This window comes from Athene noctua, chromosome 1 (genome assembly GCF_965140245.1).
Source record: "Athene noctua chromosome 1, bAthNoc1.hap1.1, whole genome shotgun sequence".
Lineage (NCBI taxonomy): Eukaryota > Metazoa > Chordata > Aves > Strigiformes > Strigidae > Athene > Athene noctua.
The window spans coordinates 198,570,821-198,590,735 of NC_134037.1; the positions used below are offsets into that span (position 1 = coordinate 198,570,821).

A 19,915-nucleotide genomic window follows, 5' to 3' on the forward strand; every position below is an offset into this window, starting at 1 on the left:
TTATTCTGGAGGTTTGCAGTGGAGTTTTTGAATGCTTGTAGCTGGCAGTTGAGGTGAATTTTTATTCTGCTCTTTAAGTTAAAAAAAAAAAAAAAATTACCTGCCTGGACAGAGCAAATCCAAGTTACAGATGTAGCAGTAGCAAAGAAGTGACCATTAAGTAGAGTAGAGGGTGTTAGTTATAAAAATACTTGTGTGATTTACTGGGCACTGTGTTTGCAAGTGGGTAGCACCTGGACATGAAAGTGAGAACAGAAAGGATGAGATAGCAAGATGAAGAAGGTTGACTTATAGGTGCCTGATTTTGAAGTACCCTAAATATGAAAAGCACAAGACTGATATGAAAGCATTAGTTTTATGGACTGCACATTTAAATGTCTTTGCTGTAGAAATAGTATCAACAATTGTGATTCCAGGTACCAAAACAGATATCTGTTTTATAAACTGAGGCTAATGTGGCTTTCTGCCTATGTTTGTATTACTAAATGAGAGGTAGAAGTACTGCAGACCTGTGAAACGGAGGCAACAAAGACAGTGGTGGTCTTATGGTTGCTGCACAGAGGTAAATCAACAGGAAGGGAAAGATGCTGGTTTTGTTTCATAGCAGCATAACACTTCCACCTCACAGCACTCAAAGATCATCTAATAAAAAATGCTATTAGGATTTAATCTGACTTTACTGCAAAGGAGTAGCTAATCTTTTCTTTGTGGCCTTCTTCCTGGTCCTGTGCTCTTATACCTAGTTTGGTTATAGCCAGCAGACCTGCATGCAACCACAAGATGGTCATAGTTTTGGGGTTTATCTAGCCGTATTAAGTTCTAATGTTCCTTTTCCTGGTTGAAAACAATTCTGATGTTTTTTTCCACAAACTAGACTAGTTTGAGGCTGTGTTCCTTTGGACTCTAATGTCTATCAAGAATGAAGTAGATCAGAGGGTGGGCTGCACAGAATGGGAGGAGGAGGTGTTTGGATGCCTCCTGGAACAGGTGTAGCAAAGTGTGGGTAAGTGCTCAAGTCAGATGAACAGCTCCTGCCGTTTGCCTCAAGTCATCTCTAGCAGTTGTAGTATAGTAAAACATAACAGCTTGTCCACTTAAGGAGCAGGTTGGCTTCCCTCGCTTGCAGTCTGAGGAGCCTCAGAGATGGAGGAAGAGGGAGAGCATGCAGATGGAGCAGAAAGGGGAAAACAGAGGAAGCAGGACCCCCTGCTCTTGGTGTGCTCAAGATAAAATCTGGCATAAGGAATCCTGTGAGACTGTACCCTATGACTTTTATTAAGGGTAAAGACTTCTAGTATCTTGTTTTCGTCCCCATCTCCTCCTCCCAAACTAAAATACTGTTACTAAATAGAAAGAAAAGTTTTAAATCCCTCATAAAATTGGAGAAGACTTCCCCTAGCCCTTGTGGGGAAAAACATACTCTGCAATCAGAAAGCAAATTGGAGCTGATTCTCTCAAATACAGGCCTTCCTCAGGTTGTGAAATTAAAGATGAGTTCAGTTTGAGTAGTCTCTGCTCTGCATGTGGTGGACTCTTCATACTCCCCCCTCACCCTTGTTCTGCATAGCTGAGGGGAAGAACCATAACTGAAATGTCAGCATTAATCTTTTCTGTAACATCCAGCACATACTTTAATAAACAACAAATTTTGATTATGAAAATACTGTGCTGCTCTTCCTACCAGGAAGAAACAAAACAAATTTATCTATCCTATAACTGGCTGTTGCTCAAGTCCTTTTAAAAATTGTCTTTTTCCTTGTGTTTTTCTTTTCAGTCACATGAGAGGTGAAGTGAAATATTACCCTGCTCTACCATTTCTGTAAATGATTTGTTCACTTTAAAAGGAAGAAATAGTGATTAGCATGATAAAATTTTTATGCTTGTGACTTCAATTACAATAATGATTTTGAGGAGCTCTCTTCCTTTGATTGCTTACAGCTCAACTTTGTGTCAGAGCTGTAACAGCCTTCTTCCTTTATGCAGGAAAAGGCTGATAAGAAGTGATAAGTCATAGGACATAGGTATCTGTACAGTAGTGCTGTTACTGATGTTTTTTTTTTAACTTTAACCCAATTTGTTGTTGTTGTTAAATATAACCAAAACAACTATTCGTATTTTATAAATAACTCTTGGGTTTTGAAAATCTTCAAAAGTTACTTTTTAATAGGATTTTTCTCCCCAACTTAAACTTCTGAAAATCAGATGCACAAGTCTGGACTAGTGACCTTGGGTTCCCCCTTTATAGAATGAAGCAGGCCAAAAATTAACTCTGCATGTTTCTTTCCAACAACTAAAGAGTTTTGGGTGACTAGCTCAAACTTGCGTATCTAATATTTAGATCTTTGTAAGGAGAGATAAGTCCTACTATTCATGTTCTGTCTGGAAGAAATGAATGTTTTGAAGTGTCAGTAATTGCATAGTCCTTACTTAGTTTAGGATTGAGCTTGAAGCATGTGGGATATGCTCTGCTGCTTGGATGCCAAAAATCTTCTCTCCTTCTCAGTGATCTTGCACCAGTGAAGAAGCAACTTTTCTCATGGTCACATGGAGAAACTTAAAACTTTTAAAAGGTGATTTTTTTTTTTTAAGTAGAAGTTACCAGCTGCAGGAATAGGACTACTTCTTTAGCTGTTTGGGACTGATAGAAATTCACTGAATAAGTCAATTGAAAGTTCATCTAATTTGTTCTGAGAATATACTTTTCTAGAGGTGCAGCTCATTTTGTGCCACTTGGCTAGATGAATTTGGTATGTGTTGTTTCTATCAGTCTAAATGTCTGGTTTGCTTTCATTTAAGCCTTTGCAGTCAGATGTTGAGAGAGTCCAATCTGCAGGAGAATTTCTTTAGTCCTGCTTGAAATTGATTTCTGTACACTAATAATCTTTCTAGGAGTTGATTATCCTTGAATGCAGATGGCCTTTTAGCCAAAATGGAGGTAAAGCTATTTCTTAAAATTCATCCACCAAAACTACAGTTTAGTGAACTGTAGTGAAGTTTCAGTTGTACTTCAGAAAAGCTGTGAAAGTTTGTTTGGAAAGTGAATTTGGTCTTTTTTCCTTTTTTGTCTAGACATGAACAGAACATTTCCAGATAATGTAAAATTCCGCAAAACTGCTGATCCCTGTTTGCAGCATACACTCTACAATGTATTGGTAGCATATGGGCATCATAATAAAGCAGTAGGATATTGTCAGGTATGTAATGACTGTTTTTTAAACAATGCTGCATTTCAACAGTGATAATTGTTCTTGTCTGTTTGTGCATTTTTTTCGAAGCAGATGCATAAGCTATTTCTGTTTTTAAAATAACCTTGGTGGAATGAATCACTTCAGGCAAGTTCAAATGTCCATGTGAGTTTCTCTGTGGCCTCTTCTGTAGCTAGCTTGGTCAAGTTTGGTTCCATTTGTTAGCTGCAAAATAAATGTTTTATCATACATGGTTGTATCAAGATTAATTGCTTTGGAGAGAAAGTGAGCTTGCCTTTCCTTCTTCTTGCCTCCTTCTATCCTTCCCAAAACAGTCCTTGGTTTGTACAAGGCATCATGAGATCTTAGTTCCCTTCATATTTTGAAAAATGTGACTGAAAACAAGACCAGCATTCATGCAACATAACATTGTTGGGGGGTGGTAGCATTTATTTAGTGCCCTCTATCAGTATAGACAGACAAGTAGGTAGAAAATCTGTTTGAAATTTAACCTGATACTGAAGGTTAGGTGGCGGCTCAAAAAAGCTTCTGTGGTCTCTGCCGAGTACTGTAAAGTTTCCTGTGGAGCACAAAAGATAAAATTTGATTCATGTCAGTCAAGAAAAAAGTGGTCATCTTTAAGGATCATAAAGAAGCAGGAACTGTTATGAGCAAAATCTGTTTTCAGTTCCTTTTGAGTCCTCTCTTCTCCCCTTCCACACCAAGGATATGTGGGCTAACCTATACCTCATGTTAGTTAGTATGGTAAATACAACTGTAAGTTAAAAGAATATGAATTGTATTGATTGAATTTTGAAGAGAAGACTTAGAGGGACTTAATCCTAGGCTGAAGTCCCTTTAAAAAAAAAAAAAAAAAAATTAAAAAATTGGATCCAAACCAGTTTTATTACAGAAATTATTTGAAGAATGGAGTAAAAGATAAATGACTTTTATTTCAGTACTATGTATTTATTAAAATATTTTAAAAATATTTTGAGAATAACAGAAGGGGTAGAATTATGAATACTTTCTTTTGCAAGTATCAGGCTCCTATATAAAGATAGTTATAGCCACAAATATCTACAACTTCTAAACCATGCTAGCTTCTACCCAAAATATACATCCAATTGTTACAAAAAAAGTTTTGGTACACTAACTGTTTAATGGGCTAACCTTTTGCATTTTAACTTGGCATTATGAACACTGGAGGTGAAAGAAGAATAATTAAGAAGCCTTATGTGATTTCTTTTCATCTCTAGTCTCCTCACAGGATGAATGTTATCATTTCTGTCTAAATAACCAGAACATAAACCAAAGGTCAACATCTGCTTTCCAATGCATGTTATAAATCAAGCAGTTCCAGGAAATCACCTTTTCGGCTAGTGAAGCAGCAGACTTCATCAAGATAGATATAGTGATATCCACTGCATGATAAGAGAGCTCTTGTAAACACTAGAAAAGTCAGTATTTTGCAGAGCCTTTACTGACTGAAGGCTTTTCAGGGAATGTTTCCATCATGCTGGTGCATTTGTGGTACTTACTGGCATTTAAGTCTCCCATCTGGGAGTGTGTTAGGCTTTGCATTGTCATGTTGTGACAGGCGTACGGTGTTACCTACCCTGGTACAACCAGCAAAGTTCAGTGTCCTGTGAACATATGCTCCAGAGTAATTTTTTGTGCATGCCATGTTAAATACCAAACAGTCTCTTGTCACCATAGATGCGATTACAATACTAACTGTCAGCATGGAAACAAATAGTTGCCTTCCTAACTAGAAGGCCAAGCACCGTGTAAGGCCATCCAACATCTATCCAAGCCATTTGTTTAACAACTGCTGTAGTGACTCAAAGCTTGAAAATGAGACATTGGAGAGGATGCAGTGTCCTAATATTTCCATGTTCTGGGAGTATTGCAAGGCTTTCTGAGGTGGGACAGGTGGGTCAAATCTGTTGAATATCAGAAATTGGTTCAGAGAGGATGTTGTAGCTTCCAGGGGCTGTGAGGGGTGTTGGTTTTGGCAGCTGTCATCTGGCTCAAAGCCATAACTGGCAGCACTGCAGGATACCTAGAGACAATGGTGCTGCCTGTGGTGACAGATGTGTGGGAGAAGCCCAGCTTGGAGGGAGGGAGAGAGCACAGGGAGAAGGTCAAAAAAAAGGATGAAACCAAAGAAGGCAATGTAACCAACACCATAGCCTGTAAATATTTAAAGGTAATTTTCTGTTAGCTTAGGAAGACTTTGAGGGGCCTTGCACATCAGAGGCAGCTTATGTAAATTGTTCTGATGTACTGTCTATGTTATTGGGGTTGTTAGCTTGTTTACAATGAAAAAGACATCTTAAATGCACAGTTGTTCACTTTCTTAAGCATGTAAATCAGTAATATTGCCATAACTTAGCAGTGTTACGGTAGATACAAGAAAAAGGGTGCCTGAGACAGAGACAGGGCGTTTACAGGGAATACCAGTTCATGAAACTGTGTGTTCTGTATGGCACTTCTCCAGTCAGAGTCAGTCAGTAATAGTTACAAAGATTGCACAGTTGGGATTTGGCTAGTTATGACTTGACTACTTTTCATAGATTTTTCTGGTAGCTCTTCCAATATTCCTACTCAAAGCCCAGTGTTTACTGTCTGTTTGCACACTGAAAGCCAGAAGCTCTAGTGGCGAGTTCTTGACTAGCACGTGGAGTACTGAAGGTATTATGGAAGTAAATGATTCGTATACAGTCATTTGATGAGTTAAGCAGTTTATAAAAGCTGCTGGAGCTGCAGCTTCTTGCTAAAGGCTGTTTGTGTCAGGCATTCTCCTTCTGCAGCCGCACTGTCTTACCTGTAGATGTGTTGTGTTTGTAGTACACATCTGATACAGCTGTGTTTTGGTTATGATCAAAGCAGTCTCCAGTTACACTGGGAGAGGGCTTTGTGATTTAAAAAAAAAAAAAAAGGTAAATTACAGACTACTAAGCTTTTTATTTTCATTTTTCTCTCCTTGATCTTTGTTAATAATTCTTGTTAGCTGTTATGCAGGTTTAACAGCTTACTCCGCTGGTGGCCTTTATTACTAGATTTTACTTAATATGCCCACTTTGTAGAACTGTAGTAATATAGTCCTTGATCAAAAGAAATACACTTATCTTAAAGAGTTTCTAGTTTATGCATCTTAAAACCATTCTTTCTATTTCAGGGCATGAACTTCATAGCTGGATACCTGATTCTTATTACAAAGAATGAAGAGGAGTCCTTTTGGTTGCTAGATGCTCTTATTGGAAGAATATTGCCTGGTATACTAAAAACATATATAGCTGTATTTGTATATTGGAGCTTGGCTTTTATGTTATCTCTGCATTCTTCTCCTTTTTTTTTTTTAAGAGGTTTTAGATGTTAAAATAGACTTGCATAGACTGAAGGGGTCCAGGAGATACAGAACAAAGGACAAAGAAAGACACAGCACACAGGCAGAACGTGTCAGTTTTATAGTCAGATCTTAGTCTTGATGCAGTGGTTTATGCGTATGTTAACTGGCATTCTTACTTCTCCCTACTTATACCTGTTAGGTAGATGTCTTCCTATAGGAGTATGGTGCCGGAGAACAGGATTCAGGAGGATGTCTGGGGTTTGGCACTTCTGGTTGCAGTAAGACACAGATGAAGCAGTGACTGCAGAGCAAAGATGGGAGATGGGTGCAGTTTGAGTACTGAGCCTGAAGTAGGAATTCTCAGTGGTTTGCCTCCTTGAGTGGAGGCAGCATAAGCTTTCTTCAGAGGTATTTGGCAAGGTGGTGTTAGTTTCTGCTGTATCCCCCACTTCTGAGCTGGGGTATCTTGGGCACTTTGCACACTGTGATTATGCAACAAAACAAACAATCTCTGTCTGTGTCTGTATGTGAAGTTATCAAAGCTCTGTTACACTCAGTGGTGATCTAGCCAGGCTGGTCAACAGAGTCCAGAGGGAAATTCAGCACACCCGAAGCTATAGACAATGTCTACATCTGGTCAGTTCAGTAGCTCTCTAGGTTCCCTTGCCTGGATCCCTGAGTTTGCAGGAGGTGTTTATATACTGAATTTTGCCCCATGTATAAGCTGAATCTTGCCACGTGTCTGCTTCTAGTTTTAAAATACATCATACATCAGGCACAGCTATGTTTTATACCCCTATGAAATCAATTTTGGAATACTCTTTCTTGGGATTTAATTATGGAGGAAGAATGGTTTCCTCATGAATTCCCCTTAGTATCGCACAGGACTGACTACAGCTACACCCTTAATGTAAAGCCATACTCAAAATGGGAGACTAATTTTTTTATTCCCTATTAGCCCAGTTTTGCTTTTGAATAGAATTTTATCCCAAATGGTGAGAGGCTGAATTCAGTATTACAGTGGCAACTAAGTCCTGGTCAAGGACATCAAGGTTGATACTTCCACTTTTGCTTCTTTCTGTCCTTGTTTAAGATTAAACAAACAAAAAGCATAAAATTTTTGGTTCCTTATTGAACAGAAGGTAGAGACTTTGAGAAAGAAGCAAAAAGAACTAATGAAGTCTTCTACTGCTTTTGAATGACTGTAAGAAATGATCTTTTACACTAAATACACCCTGTAGGAACCTAGATTTTCCTTGCATATGAGCAGAGTGGTTGGACTTCATTTGCAGATTGAAAGAGTAGAGACAGTCTGGGAGTGCTATGACTTGTGGAATCAGTCTGCAAATATTTGAGGGTTTGCAGCCTTGAAGCTTACTTTCAGGCTATAAAAATAGCCTAAAGAATAATCAGCTGTGTTGCTTTTGTTCAGCTTTGAGAACTATAAGCTGTGCAAACAGGTAGGAGGCTTGAGGGCTGCTGTCTACCACATGACCTGCCACTGTCTGCCATCACTGGATGTATTTCCATTTACATCACTGTGTGAGGGATAAGGCCCTCAGTAAAAGGGAGGTTTCACTGCAAAGTGATGTGTGGCAAATTTTGCTGTTAAATCTTACATGTTTTCATTTGCAGCAAGGGAGTAGATTCAGAATTTTTTACTCATTGCTTTTGATAGAGCGCTTCCTTTAGTTCTTCTTGTATATCCTTCTGTACTTTGTTTGCTGCTACCTAAATGACAGAGGTTGCTCTTGTTTTGTCCTCTTAGTTGTTGAACTTATATCTGTAGCATTGGTGATGAGAAGAAACTCATAATGTGAAAGGCAATTACCGTGTATAAAGGAGATGTACACTTACTTGTATTTATAGATATATTTTTACTACCCTGTAACAAGAGTCTTCTTACAGACTTTGGCCTGAGTTCAGCACATCCAATACAGGCATCCATCTGAGGTGCTGAAGTTAGAAACACACGTGCTTATGTTTCTTTGATAGTCAGTGGGGAAGGGGATATCTGATCAGAACTGCTGATTTGAATGTGCCCCTTTCCCCTCCACAGTCAGTTTTGAGAGGTCTTCCTTCCAACTTGGGTGCTTCAACCTGAGCCCAAGTTAGGGTAGTATGAATCTTTTAGGTAGTAAAAATATGTGTATTAGGTATACAAGGCTTAATTATCAGAAAATGTGTTGCTGATGCTTCCCCTCCCCCCATTAATTTTTTTTCCCCTTTTATTCCCATTACCCTCCTATATCATGCTTGAATTTTACTTTTATACAAATCAAAGCATGATGGATAAAATTATTGGCATAATTTCAGTGAAATATTATGTGTGTATATGTGAGAGAAAATCAGTCAGACTGTATCCATAAACTCAGGTAAGTACTAGCCTTCTGTTAAAGGTGTAAGGTACAGCACATTTCAGTTTAAAGTCCTGTAATTATTTGTTGGGGAAACAGAGAAATATTTTCCAGATCTTCAGAGGGAAAAGTAGCAATCATTTTTTCTTGGATGCTAACAGTTTGATTAGCCAACATTTTTCCTTTGGTTTCATTGATGCTCTCTTCTTTATCTGTTTGCATTATAATCTACATGTTTTCCTCTTTCATTACAACAGCTATGCCTTCAGGTCATGTCCTCATTTCAAGTATGTTCTGTTGTTGCCAGTTAAATCAGTGATGATTTAGGACAGTTTAGGAATCCCTTCTCTGCCCTCTGCAGTGTCCCTATGAATGCTTCTTTTCCCTTGCCCACAAGCATTTAATTATATTAAGCAGCTGCTCCAGTACCTTGATGCTGACAGCACTTTTTTGGTCAGCAGATGAACCAAGCCAGCCACAGATCAATGTCATTGATTGAAAAATGTAGAATGTGACAGATGGGGGGCATTAGTGGCAGCTTTCTGGGGAAGTGACAGACAAGGGCTCCCAAAGCTATGCCTTGCCTCCCCACTTGTACTGTTTTTTAGGTCTGGGTGAAGGAATGTACCACAGAATAGGATACAGGTGTGACTGCTCCACCCACTGACAGAAGGGGGACAATTTGGGAATAGGACCCCATCAGCAGAGGTTCTGTGGCTGAATTGTTCTGTTAAACTCAGATACAGTTAGCACAGTAGGAAGAGCAAGCCAGCAACAATCACAGTTTGGTTTGTTGGAGTTGTGTGCGTGCTATTCGCCTGTCTGAACGTAGTGTTGCTGGGTGAGGACAGAAAGATGCTGCTTCTGCTGAAGGCAAGCCCCTAGGCTGCTCCCTTTTGTGTCTGTCAGCTACTCAACCAGGGATTTGGAGGGATTAGGAGTGCATCTCATTTAAACACAGCAAGGGGAAAGAAAATTATTTGTTTAACTGAAGTTTTGGGTGTTACGAAGATCTTTTATTCCCTGGTTCATTCAAAACAGATGGCTGGAGCAGACGGTATTGCCCACAAGAAGCAATATGGATTCAATTTGAGCTCAGAGTGGATATGTCTGCAATATGTATTCAGCGTAGCTCTAGTGTTTCTGTTCATCACTCTGCTTCTTGTTCAGAAATCTTTTTGTTCTGGTGAGGAAATAATTGGGGAGGTTGCTTTAGAAAGCATCAGGTAGGTGGGAACTTTTAACTGTGTTACTTTGGTATGTAATTTAAGGAGCATATTTGTCATATTTTACATGTTTGTGATCAAATGGTGAGTTTGAGAAGAAAAACTTGACAACTTGAACTTGCTTTAGCATGACAGTTATGCTTATATATAGAGGAATGATTTTTAATTTCCTTTTTCCCCTCACTTCAGTGGTTCTCAGTCTGAAAACAGCAGTGTTTATCAAGGTATACTCCAATTAGTCTACTGGACTATTATACTGGAGTTATTTACTCTTACTGAAAACCAACTGTAGAGTACTCCTCCAGTGATTGAGAGGTGCTATGATTTCTCTGCTAGCCTGTTCATGGCCAATTTTTTTATCCTTTTATTCTTGTGCCAATGATGACTTTTGGGGGTAAAATAAAGTCCCCCTCTTGTGCTTACCTTTCATGTGTTTGTAGGATACAGTCAATTCATTTTACGGTTCTTCTGTATTACTAAGATGCTACAGTCAAACTCTTCTTGCATGAAACTCTTCTCTGTTCCTGTTTTAGCCTAATAATTATTTTGTGTTCTTGTTCCTGTTCAAATTTACTTTAACTTAATCACAATGGCACCCTTTTTCCAGTGGGAGATTTGCTAGTGCCTTATGCAGTGGCATTATTTCTCTTTCACAGCTGAAAACATTTTATTTGAGAGGGAAAAACTGTAGGATCTCCTTGCCTTTTTTCCCTTGTGGCACTCTGGTTTTGATTTATGATCTCAGTAATAATGCATATGCTATTGCTCCTTTCTCACTGTCAACAGATGCTTTTTCCACAGCTTATAGGAATTCATTTGCTTTTTGCTGACCTTTATTTGCACATTCTTGTCCTTGTTGTTATAAATATCACCATGTCTCTCTTACTCCAGTCTTTTCACTATGTTACTCTGTTGTGCCTCGTGTATCAACATGGAACAGTATCTCTTGGTTTCATATTGTTAACAAATACCAGCTTTTTCTTTTTCTCCGTCATTAATACATTTCTTACATGAGGTGTAGTTTACAAGCATTCTTCCAAGGACCAGTCTAACAACCTTCCTTCAGCCTGGTATTTCTTAGCCTTTTGGTTTTTAAAAATTTTATCCACATGTACTGCCTGGTGGTTTATCAATAATTAAAAATAAGAACAGAGTTTTGAATGATGTAATAGTCACAAAAGTAGTAGACAGCACTGAACTAACTGGCATTATCTGCAAGAATACAAGGTGCAATGCAAGATACCACTTTGGTGGGTAGCTTAGCGACTGCTGGTTAAGGCAAATGTCTGCACGTTGAGATAATAGGTATCTAACATGTTTCTGTTTTGACCTTTCTGTGGTTCTTAATTGTATCAACCACAAACTTGCAGGTACTGTTGCATAAGATATTAGGCATAGTAGTAGACATGAATATTTGAACTCTATAATAACATAGTTATGTATCAAACTCTTGTATATCCTTCTCTTTCATATGATTCATGTGATAAAATTCTTTGAAGTCCGGTCATACAGACTTCCAGGTTTGAAGGGAAGGGCCACTTGAGAAATGCAGAATGCTGTGTTACCTTTACAGTATTTCTGTTTAGACTGCTTGCTTTTAATTGCAGTTAAGCATGTATTTGTTTTGCTCTTGTGTCTGAATCTATTTTAATACTCTGGATATTGCCAGCAAACCTCTGAATGCAGAACTGGCTAGGCAGCTGTGTCTTTTAAGATGCGCTTCTCCAAAGCAGGGTGGAACTTTGTTTCACATGAAGCGTTTTATTCAGCTGTGTAGCTAAAAGATAGCGCTAGACCTGAATAGTAGTAATGTTGAGTTGAATTTGCAGCCTGTGAAGGAGACTTCTGATGAAAAGCGTGTCCTTTCACAGAGAATGCTCGAGCACCACAGCCATGTTTCTTTGGGGTGGAAAGCTCCTTGCACAAGGCTAGGCATAATATGCATGACCTTATGTTTGCAAAATAGTTTTTGATAACCAAGCTTTTTTTTATAGCACCGTCAGCTCAAATTTCAGCAGGTTGATCAGTTCTGGGCTGTTTCATTCGCTTCCTCTTCTGGTAGCACCCAGCTACAGGGCCATGAGCTGGCAGAGAGTTCCTCTGAAGCCGTAGCCTCTGACGTCACATCTGCTGCTAGGAAAGAGGAATGCTTGGCTGATAGGCTGAATAATTAGGAGTTTTGAAATATGGGACCCCAACATGCTTTACTGTTAACTAGCAGGCATGGTGAAAGCATTAATCTTTGAACATTAGAGGTTGGTTGTATTTACCTAGGAATTAAGTGTGCAGTGTCCTGTGAAGGTGAAGGTGGAATGTAGGAGTCATCATGTGTCTGCATTTAGAAACCATGATAAGCCTGAAATGCTTATTGCTTACAAATCTGAACTGCTAGGGGATTTGGGAAACTTGAGCAAGCAGGAAGTAACTGATGTATTTCTTCTTTAAAATTATACACATATTTAGACTTTTGGAATAATTTATTTCCTATATGTATTGTACCCCACCCCCAATCACAAGCCTCATCAATAAAAGAACAATATTTAGGTGTGCTTTAGGTATCTGGGTAGAAATCTTAGTTTTGTCTAAAACAGAAGTTTCCTGTACATGTCAAGAATATACATGTTGTTAGCCTTACAATTGTGAGGAAACATGCTAAGTTTCAGGTATGCAGCAAAGGGACCGGTAGCATTTTAAAATGCTAAACAATATTGTGTTTCTTGATGTGGCTGTATTAACACTAGAATCAGGACCTAAATGACTTCTTCCACTCAAAAAGTCAAGTATGCCTCTTTCCTTCTGGGAGACAAGACTTGTATTAATATAATTCCATTATGTGGAACTTGAGATCTTCAGAAGCCTCCTGTGGCACTACTCTGGACAGGACTGCAGCCTCTGGCTATCTGTGCAAGCAATGATATTTGCCTGTTTATCTCCCCAGTAAATCAAAGTTTCATCCATTTCAAAAGCCACCAGCAAAATAAACTTTTCAAATGAAAATTTAATTCAGTTAGGACTGACCAAAAGTAGAATTCCCTGGCTGGGTACAAAGGAGGAAGGTAGGTAGAGTGGTAGAAACACAGAAGTATGGGTTTGCAAGAGGAGACACCCCCCCACCCCCCTCTTTTTTTATATGATAAAAACAAAAGCAAACAAAACCCAAACCCAAAACAAAAAAACAAACCAGCAAAAAACAGTTAGTGGCCAAGTCTTAGCATGCAGCATAAGGCTTACTTACTTTGTGCTTTATGTTTTATTGGAATAGCCATGTTGTAGGGATGGGTTCTTTTTAGTTTTAGGTAATGGCTCCAGTTGTGAAAGCACTAATATGCATGTAGTATTGAAACTATACTTTTGACAGAGCTGTCTCCATGTTGAAAGGATTGTGCTATTCTAACTGTATAATTAAAGTGGCAGAGGCACTAAGGTAGAGTAGCATATTTTGTTCTTCATAGCATTTTTTGACCTTCTAATGGTCAGCCAGGGCTCTGTACATTCAATTAAAATTTTAATAATGCAGCCTTCACGAATATGTCACTTCGACAGCAGGAAGCATAATATAATTGCTGACAAATGTATAATGCTGTTAGGGGCACTCAGTGTAGATCCTAATATACAGGATTGTATTTTAACTTGTAAATCCCCATAAGATGTATTCATATGCTTGAAGTAATCCATGTGTTAAATGCCAAGACTCATAAAACTGGAAATGTAACTGGATTTGTTGTATAAGAAGCCAGCTGAGGAAACGATAGTATTTCCTCCCATTCCCTCTGCAGCAGACTCGTTTGGCTAGAGCTTGTCTTTGTGAAAGGTCCCAAACTTGGTCTGAAAGAAAAACCCTACTGGCACTCCTAGCAGTGTATTCAAACTATAAATCACTCTAAAATGTTTGATATACTTCTTATTGGAATTTATCTTGTCCTAACTTGTAGCAATTGCTTCTTTTTAAGACTTTCTTTTTCTATATTGAAAAGCCCATGATACCTAGGGTGTTTTCTCAATGAAGTGGTCGTTTGCTTTTAATTTTCCTTGCATAAATTCTACAAATAAGTTCTTTACAGAGCTCAATTTTTGTAAGTAGTATTTGTAACCCTTTCTTTCACATCCTTTCCTGTTCTTCAGCTTCCTGCCTTAAATGTGAATATCAGAGCTGGATGCAGTTTTCTAACCTCAGGTTTGCTGATGTCATATACAGATATGACATACTCTCTCTCCTTCAGTAGTGGAAATATCCAAGGATTACTTTGGCTTTTCCTGAACTAAGATGTGCTTACTCTGGATTTGTTGTATTTGCAACTTAAGATACTGCAAAATTGTTATTTTAAATTGCTCAACCATATTGTCAAGTTTGTTGGGGTTTTTTATTATGGAATATTATAAAGAAGCACTGACAGCAGACTTATACTATATTTTGAAACAATATCTAATGCATATGTAGCATAGGTGGCTACGTAAAGAATGTGTTTGTGAAGGGAGATGTGCTTTGGGAGTAAAGGAAATCACATGAAGAAAATCATGTGCAGAGCACAGTGGTAACTTTTGTCTACCTAAATGTATGAGAAGTGACTGTTGAATTTCAGAGAGATGCTTGGAAGTACAGCCTTGGTTGATACATGTGTCTTATGTTCAAAAGACTTGAATGCTTTACTAAGCTTTCAATTTATAGCTAGTGAAAAGGTCTCATTTGTTCTTCTTGTAGTTTTAAAACCTGTTGCTTCAAGATTAAAGTTAATTCTCTTGTTAGCTTCTTCAAGCTTGAAATAAGAGGATTGTGGCTTTTATTCTCTTCAGACTCAAGTGTTGGATTGGTTTCCCTCTCTAAATATCAGGCTAGAACTGTATGTGTCTGTCCAGCTCTGTATTTTAAGCCTCTTGCTTCTGTCCCAGCCATTTAAGTAAGGTGCTCAATCTGTAGTGTTCTTGTAAAGAGCTGATTCTCAAGTGCAAGACAATATAAATGCTGTGTTTTGTGCTGGAATGTTAAGAATAATCTTGTCAGTGTGGTGAACTGATAAAATTGCCATTCTTCCTAATCACATAGAGGAATTAAAAAAGCCACAGATCTAGGAATTCTTATTCAGCTGAAGTCATCAGTCATTAAGACTCACTGTACAACTGTAAACTTATTTTTACAAAAAATTTAAAAAAGTTTGTTTCCTCTGCAGGCATGATAAGCAGTTGTGGTAATCTTCAATGCTTTTTCATGAATTTCCTTTTCATTTAAGGAAATTGGTGTTAAAACTCTGTCAAAGTGAGTTTGTGAATTAAAAGCCTTGGCTCCTGGGACCATCATCAACCCAGTAAGCTGCAGCCTTCTCCAAAGGCTTTTTCTGCAATTCTTTGGACTGTCAGAATTCAGAGTGCAATGACTGGAGTCGGACCAGGCCATTTGAATAACCTGTATCCGTTGGTATCTATCACCTCCCTGATACTATGGAATAAACCACTATCCACAAAAGGAGCAATTCCAGTGGTAGTGGATACAAAGACAGGAGAGAGGGAAGAAAGGAGAATAGGCCAACAGCATTTTGCTCAGTTATATCTTATCTGTACAAGAGTGTTTTGGTAGCTTTAACTTTAATCTAGACTAGTTTTTAATGATGTATTTATCTCCACTGAGCAGCACGTAACAGAGTTAGTGTTTAAACCAAAAAATAATAAAAACCCTAGCCAGCTTCATTCTCTAGAATGTCTGAAAGTTGCATTTGTGCTTTCTAACATGCTGCTAACTTCAATTTGTTTTCTCTGAGAGGTTACCCATGGAGTATTTAATATATTTCATCTCTGCCTTCTGTAAAATCTGGAAGGATATCATCTTTGCCTTTCACTCCATTGTCTTTATAATTAACAAGGATCCTTCAGTTTTCAAATGGTGGCTACTACATCTGCTCACAATCCCACTGTGCTGTGTGAAATGCAAATAGGAAACCAAAGGGCTCTTTCTGCTCCACGGGATCTATGTTTCCAAGTTTGGGATCAGAAGCAGAAGATGTATACAGGCAGATGGAATTATGTAGAAACCATCAAACATTGCCTTTTTGTGCTTGATGAAAAGGCGTTAATAGTAAATAATTTCTCAGAATAATGTTATTCTAAGTTTTGTGTAATCTCAGTATCACAACCAATAAGCATCCATAAAATGCTTGCATTCAAGGTAGTTCTGCCATACAAAATGAATTGGGCTTGCTTATGGGTTGGGTTCTTTTTAAAGCTAATATTCAATTGTGAATGATACAGTTACTGCTGGTTCAGGTGTGAGTTCACTACCTCAGGATGGAAATTCTGGTTTGGTTTGGTTCAATGAAGGAAAAAAATATGGCTTGAGCCTGTTTTGGGTTGTTTTGTTTGTTTGTTGGATTTCTTATCAGTTCCATGGAGGCTTATGAATTTATGTCTTAAAAATAACATAATTAGAAGTTCAGATTGCTGCTTAACCACATATCTGCAGGATATTTCTTTGGGCAGGACATCTGCAGGGGGTCACTTTGGCCGGATTATTGCAAAAAGAATTTGCAGTACTCTTGGTTTTCCTCCTCTTCCTGTTGTGACTTTCTGATTTCCCCCCAAACATAGGTTGTCCAACTTTTTATGCCAGGCTTATGATGTAGATTTTTACAGGATCTGTTGCACCTTCTTGGACTATCCCATGGTAGAAATACAATAGCCCTGCCTTCATGGACAAAGCAGGCTTACAGTCGCCAATAAGGAGAATGAGTGAGTCAATAAATTGTGTAGGAATAGCATAAATGGTATTTAGATGCTCTGAAGGTGAGAAGGGACTGCTATTGTAATCTAGTTTGACCTCTAGCTGAAGTGATGAGACTCATTCCATATGTGTTGCATGATGTTTATAAACTCAGCTATGATAGCATATCTTTTTGGAAAGGAAAGTTTTTGTGCTGCCAAGGTTATTTAAAATAATCCCTCTGTTCAGTAACATACAAACAGTTAAGTTTTATAATGAAGGATTTTTTTATAGGACTTTTTTTCCCACAAAGACACATGGTAGAATCTGTTTCTGTTCTGACATGAAATGTAGAACTTGAGTGTTTTTTCATTAAGCTGGCCAATCTGTTCATGGCAACATCTGCTTTTGCCTGCCAGCACTGAGGCCTGCTCTGTTTGTCCCTTCTGGATTCCAGTGAAGTCTGGTAGCAAATGGTAATGTGAATCTACAGCAAGGAGACACTTTTGAATGTTGCATGGTGGCATAAAAATGAACCATTTTTGCTTGTTTGTGGGGGGAGAAAGAACATTAATCCCCCTGCCCTGTTATGGCTCTCATGGACGTTATATTTTTGTGAATAAAATACTTTACATTGTTCATGACTGTGAGAAAAGTTAAAACAGCTGATTTTTAATTTTTCAGTCTGGTTAAATTGGATTGCCAAGACAAATCACTGGGTTTGTCCCAGGCTGGGTTATATATGCTCTTGAAATAACAGTTAGAAATGCTGGAAGATAAGCAGCAGAGCTGAGGTCTTGTCTTGAGTATTTCTATAACAGTAAGAATTCATATCATGTTAGTTCCAGTAGGAGTGTTTATATTTAACCTGACATATGCACAAAAGAGTTAAAGGATTCTTTTTTAACTTCTGCAGCTCAGACTTGTAGAGGTAATTCAAGGCTATAAGAGAACTGCTTCTTAAACTTTTATTTTTGGAACCTCTTAATCTATTTGTAATGGAGAACAAGGTCATACAGTCCCTACAAGCTTTATCCTTATTTCCTGCAAATCTCATTACTGCTCTAGAGCACAAGCTTAGTCCTGGACATCCTGGTAGGATTCAGAGAGGTGCTAATTATTGTGACAGGGAGACAGTGAAATGTAGCTTAAGGAATAGCTCTTTGCCAGATGCTGAGCCAGAACAGAGTTTCAAGCTCAGTGACAGCATGCCAGTCAGTGCAGTGTTAGTTACAAAAAACCCTTTAAACAAGGAAAAAAGTCCCTTCAGCTAGTCACCTGACTTGTACAGTAGCAATAAAATACCTGGCAGTTGGTGAAGCTGGCTTTTCCTTTTTGCTGCTTGACTCCAAGAGGAAGAGAAGCTGATGATCCCGGCAGAGCTGCTCTTTGGGGTCAGGACTCTGAGGAAGGGGCACTCGGTGAGGTGAATTCCATGTGAGGTGCTGCTTGCATTGACCTTTGCTACATTCTTGGGCACTGTTAAACTTAGCAAGTTCACAGGCAGGCACCAGGATGACAGACTAGGCAAAGCAGGTACACTTGGGAAAGCAACAGGCAAAGGAAAGCTGAGAGGAAAGTAAGGAAACCCTAGGACCAGTTTACAAAAGAGCTTGGAGACAAGTTTTTCCAATAGGAAACTCCATAATTTTCATCTAGAGATTTTTCTGGAAGTTAATAATAAATTATTATGTTCTTCTATTAAATTATAATATATTTCATTTGCCTTCCAGAAGAAGATGCGATGAAAAGTAATGTAGTGCACAGTCACCTAAATGTTAATGCTCTCACTTCTGTTTGATTGAAGAATAAAAGGAAGCTATGTGTTTTTTCAGGAGGATGATACAGAGAGGACATTCCTACCTAGATCAATAGATACATAATATAATTTAGCCTATATATATATATATCTTAAATTGGTAAGTGGCAGATTGACAGCAGTTACTGACTCGGGTCTGTTCTGGATCAACTGCTCAGTATTTTGCTAGATTGAGAGGTAAAAACAATACACTAATTAAATGTGGATGGTAAAAACTAGAAATTACAAATAATGTGTAAGATAAGATATAGAAGGAACATAAAGCTACTGTATTTTGATAGTAGTTGAGTAAAATTAATTTGCTGCACGGTATCTTGTGAAAAACAGCTTTGTGGTGAGGGGAGGGTTAGGCTTGTGGAGACTTGTTTATAAACAAGGATATCTTGACTTTAGGGAGAGATTTTGGGCAGAGCAGCCAATTATAAAAGATGAGGAAAATAGGGAACACTGAAATGTTTGCAGCAAGAGAGAGCTGAAGGATTTAGCAGCAAGTTTGCAGCTGACACCAAGTTGGGTGGGAGTGTTGATCTGCTCGAGGGTAGGGAGGCTCTGCAGAGAGACCTGGACAGGCTGGAGCCATGGGCTGAGGCCAACTGGAGGAGTTTCAATAAGGCCAAATGCCGGGGGCTGCCCTTGGGCCACAACAACCCCCAGCAGCGCTACAGGCTTGGGGAGGAGTGGCTGGAGAGCTGCCAGTCAGAGAGGGACCTGGGGGTGTGATTGACAGCCGGCTGAACAGGAGCCTGCAGTGTGCCCAGGTGGCCAAGAAGGCCAATGGCATCCTGGCTTGTGTCAGCAATAGCGTGGCCAGCAGGGACAGGGAAGGGATCTGACCCCTGTACTCGGCACTGGTGAGGCCGCACCTCGATTCCTGTGTTCAGTTTTGGGCCCCTCACTCCAAAAAGGACATTGAATGACTCGAGCGTGTCCAGAGAAGGGCAACGAAGCTGGTGCAGGGTCTGGAGCACAGGTCGTACGGGGAGCGGCTGAGGGAACTGGGGGTGTTTAGTCTGGAGAAGAGGAGGCTGAGGGGAGACCTCATCGCCCTCTACAGCTCCCTGAAAGGAGGTTGCAGAGAGCTGGGGATGAGCCTCTTTAACCAAGTAACAAGCAATAGGACAGGAGGTAATGGAGGGAATGGCCTCAAGTTGCACCAGAGAAGGTTTAGACCAGATACTAGGAAGCATTTCTTTACAGAACGGGTTGTGAGGCGTTGGAATGGGCTGCCCAGGGAGGTGGTGGAGTCCCCATCCCTGGAGGTATTTGAGTCGTGTCGACATGGCACTTA

General features: G+C 39.1%; 1 protein-coding gene across 1 annotated transcript in view; it reads left to right on the forward strand.

Annotated features, from left to right (window-relative positions):
* The window catches only part of GRTP1 (growth hormone regulated TBC protein 1), a 38,670-nt gene that overhangs the window by 12,485 nt on the left and 6,270 nt on the right, over positions 1–19,915 (forward strand). The window contains exons 4-5 of the mRNA XM_074909969.1: positions 3,070–3,194; positions 6,370–6,466. Of these exons, the coding sequence (XP_074766070.1) occupies positions 3,070–3,194; positions 6,370–6,466 (222 nt within the window). The remainder of the gene's footprint in view (positions 1–3,069; positions 3,195–6,369; positions 6,467–19,915) is intronic.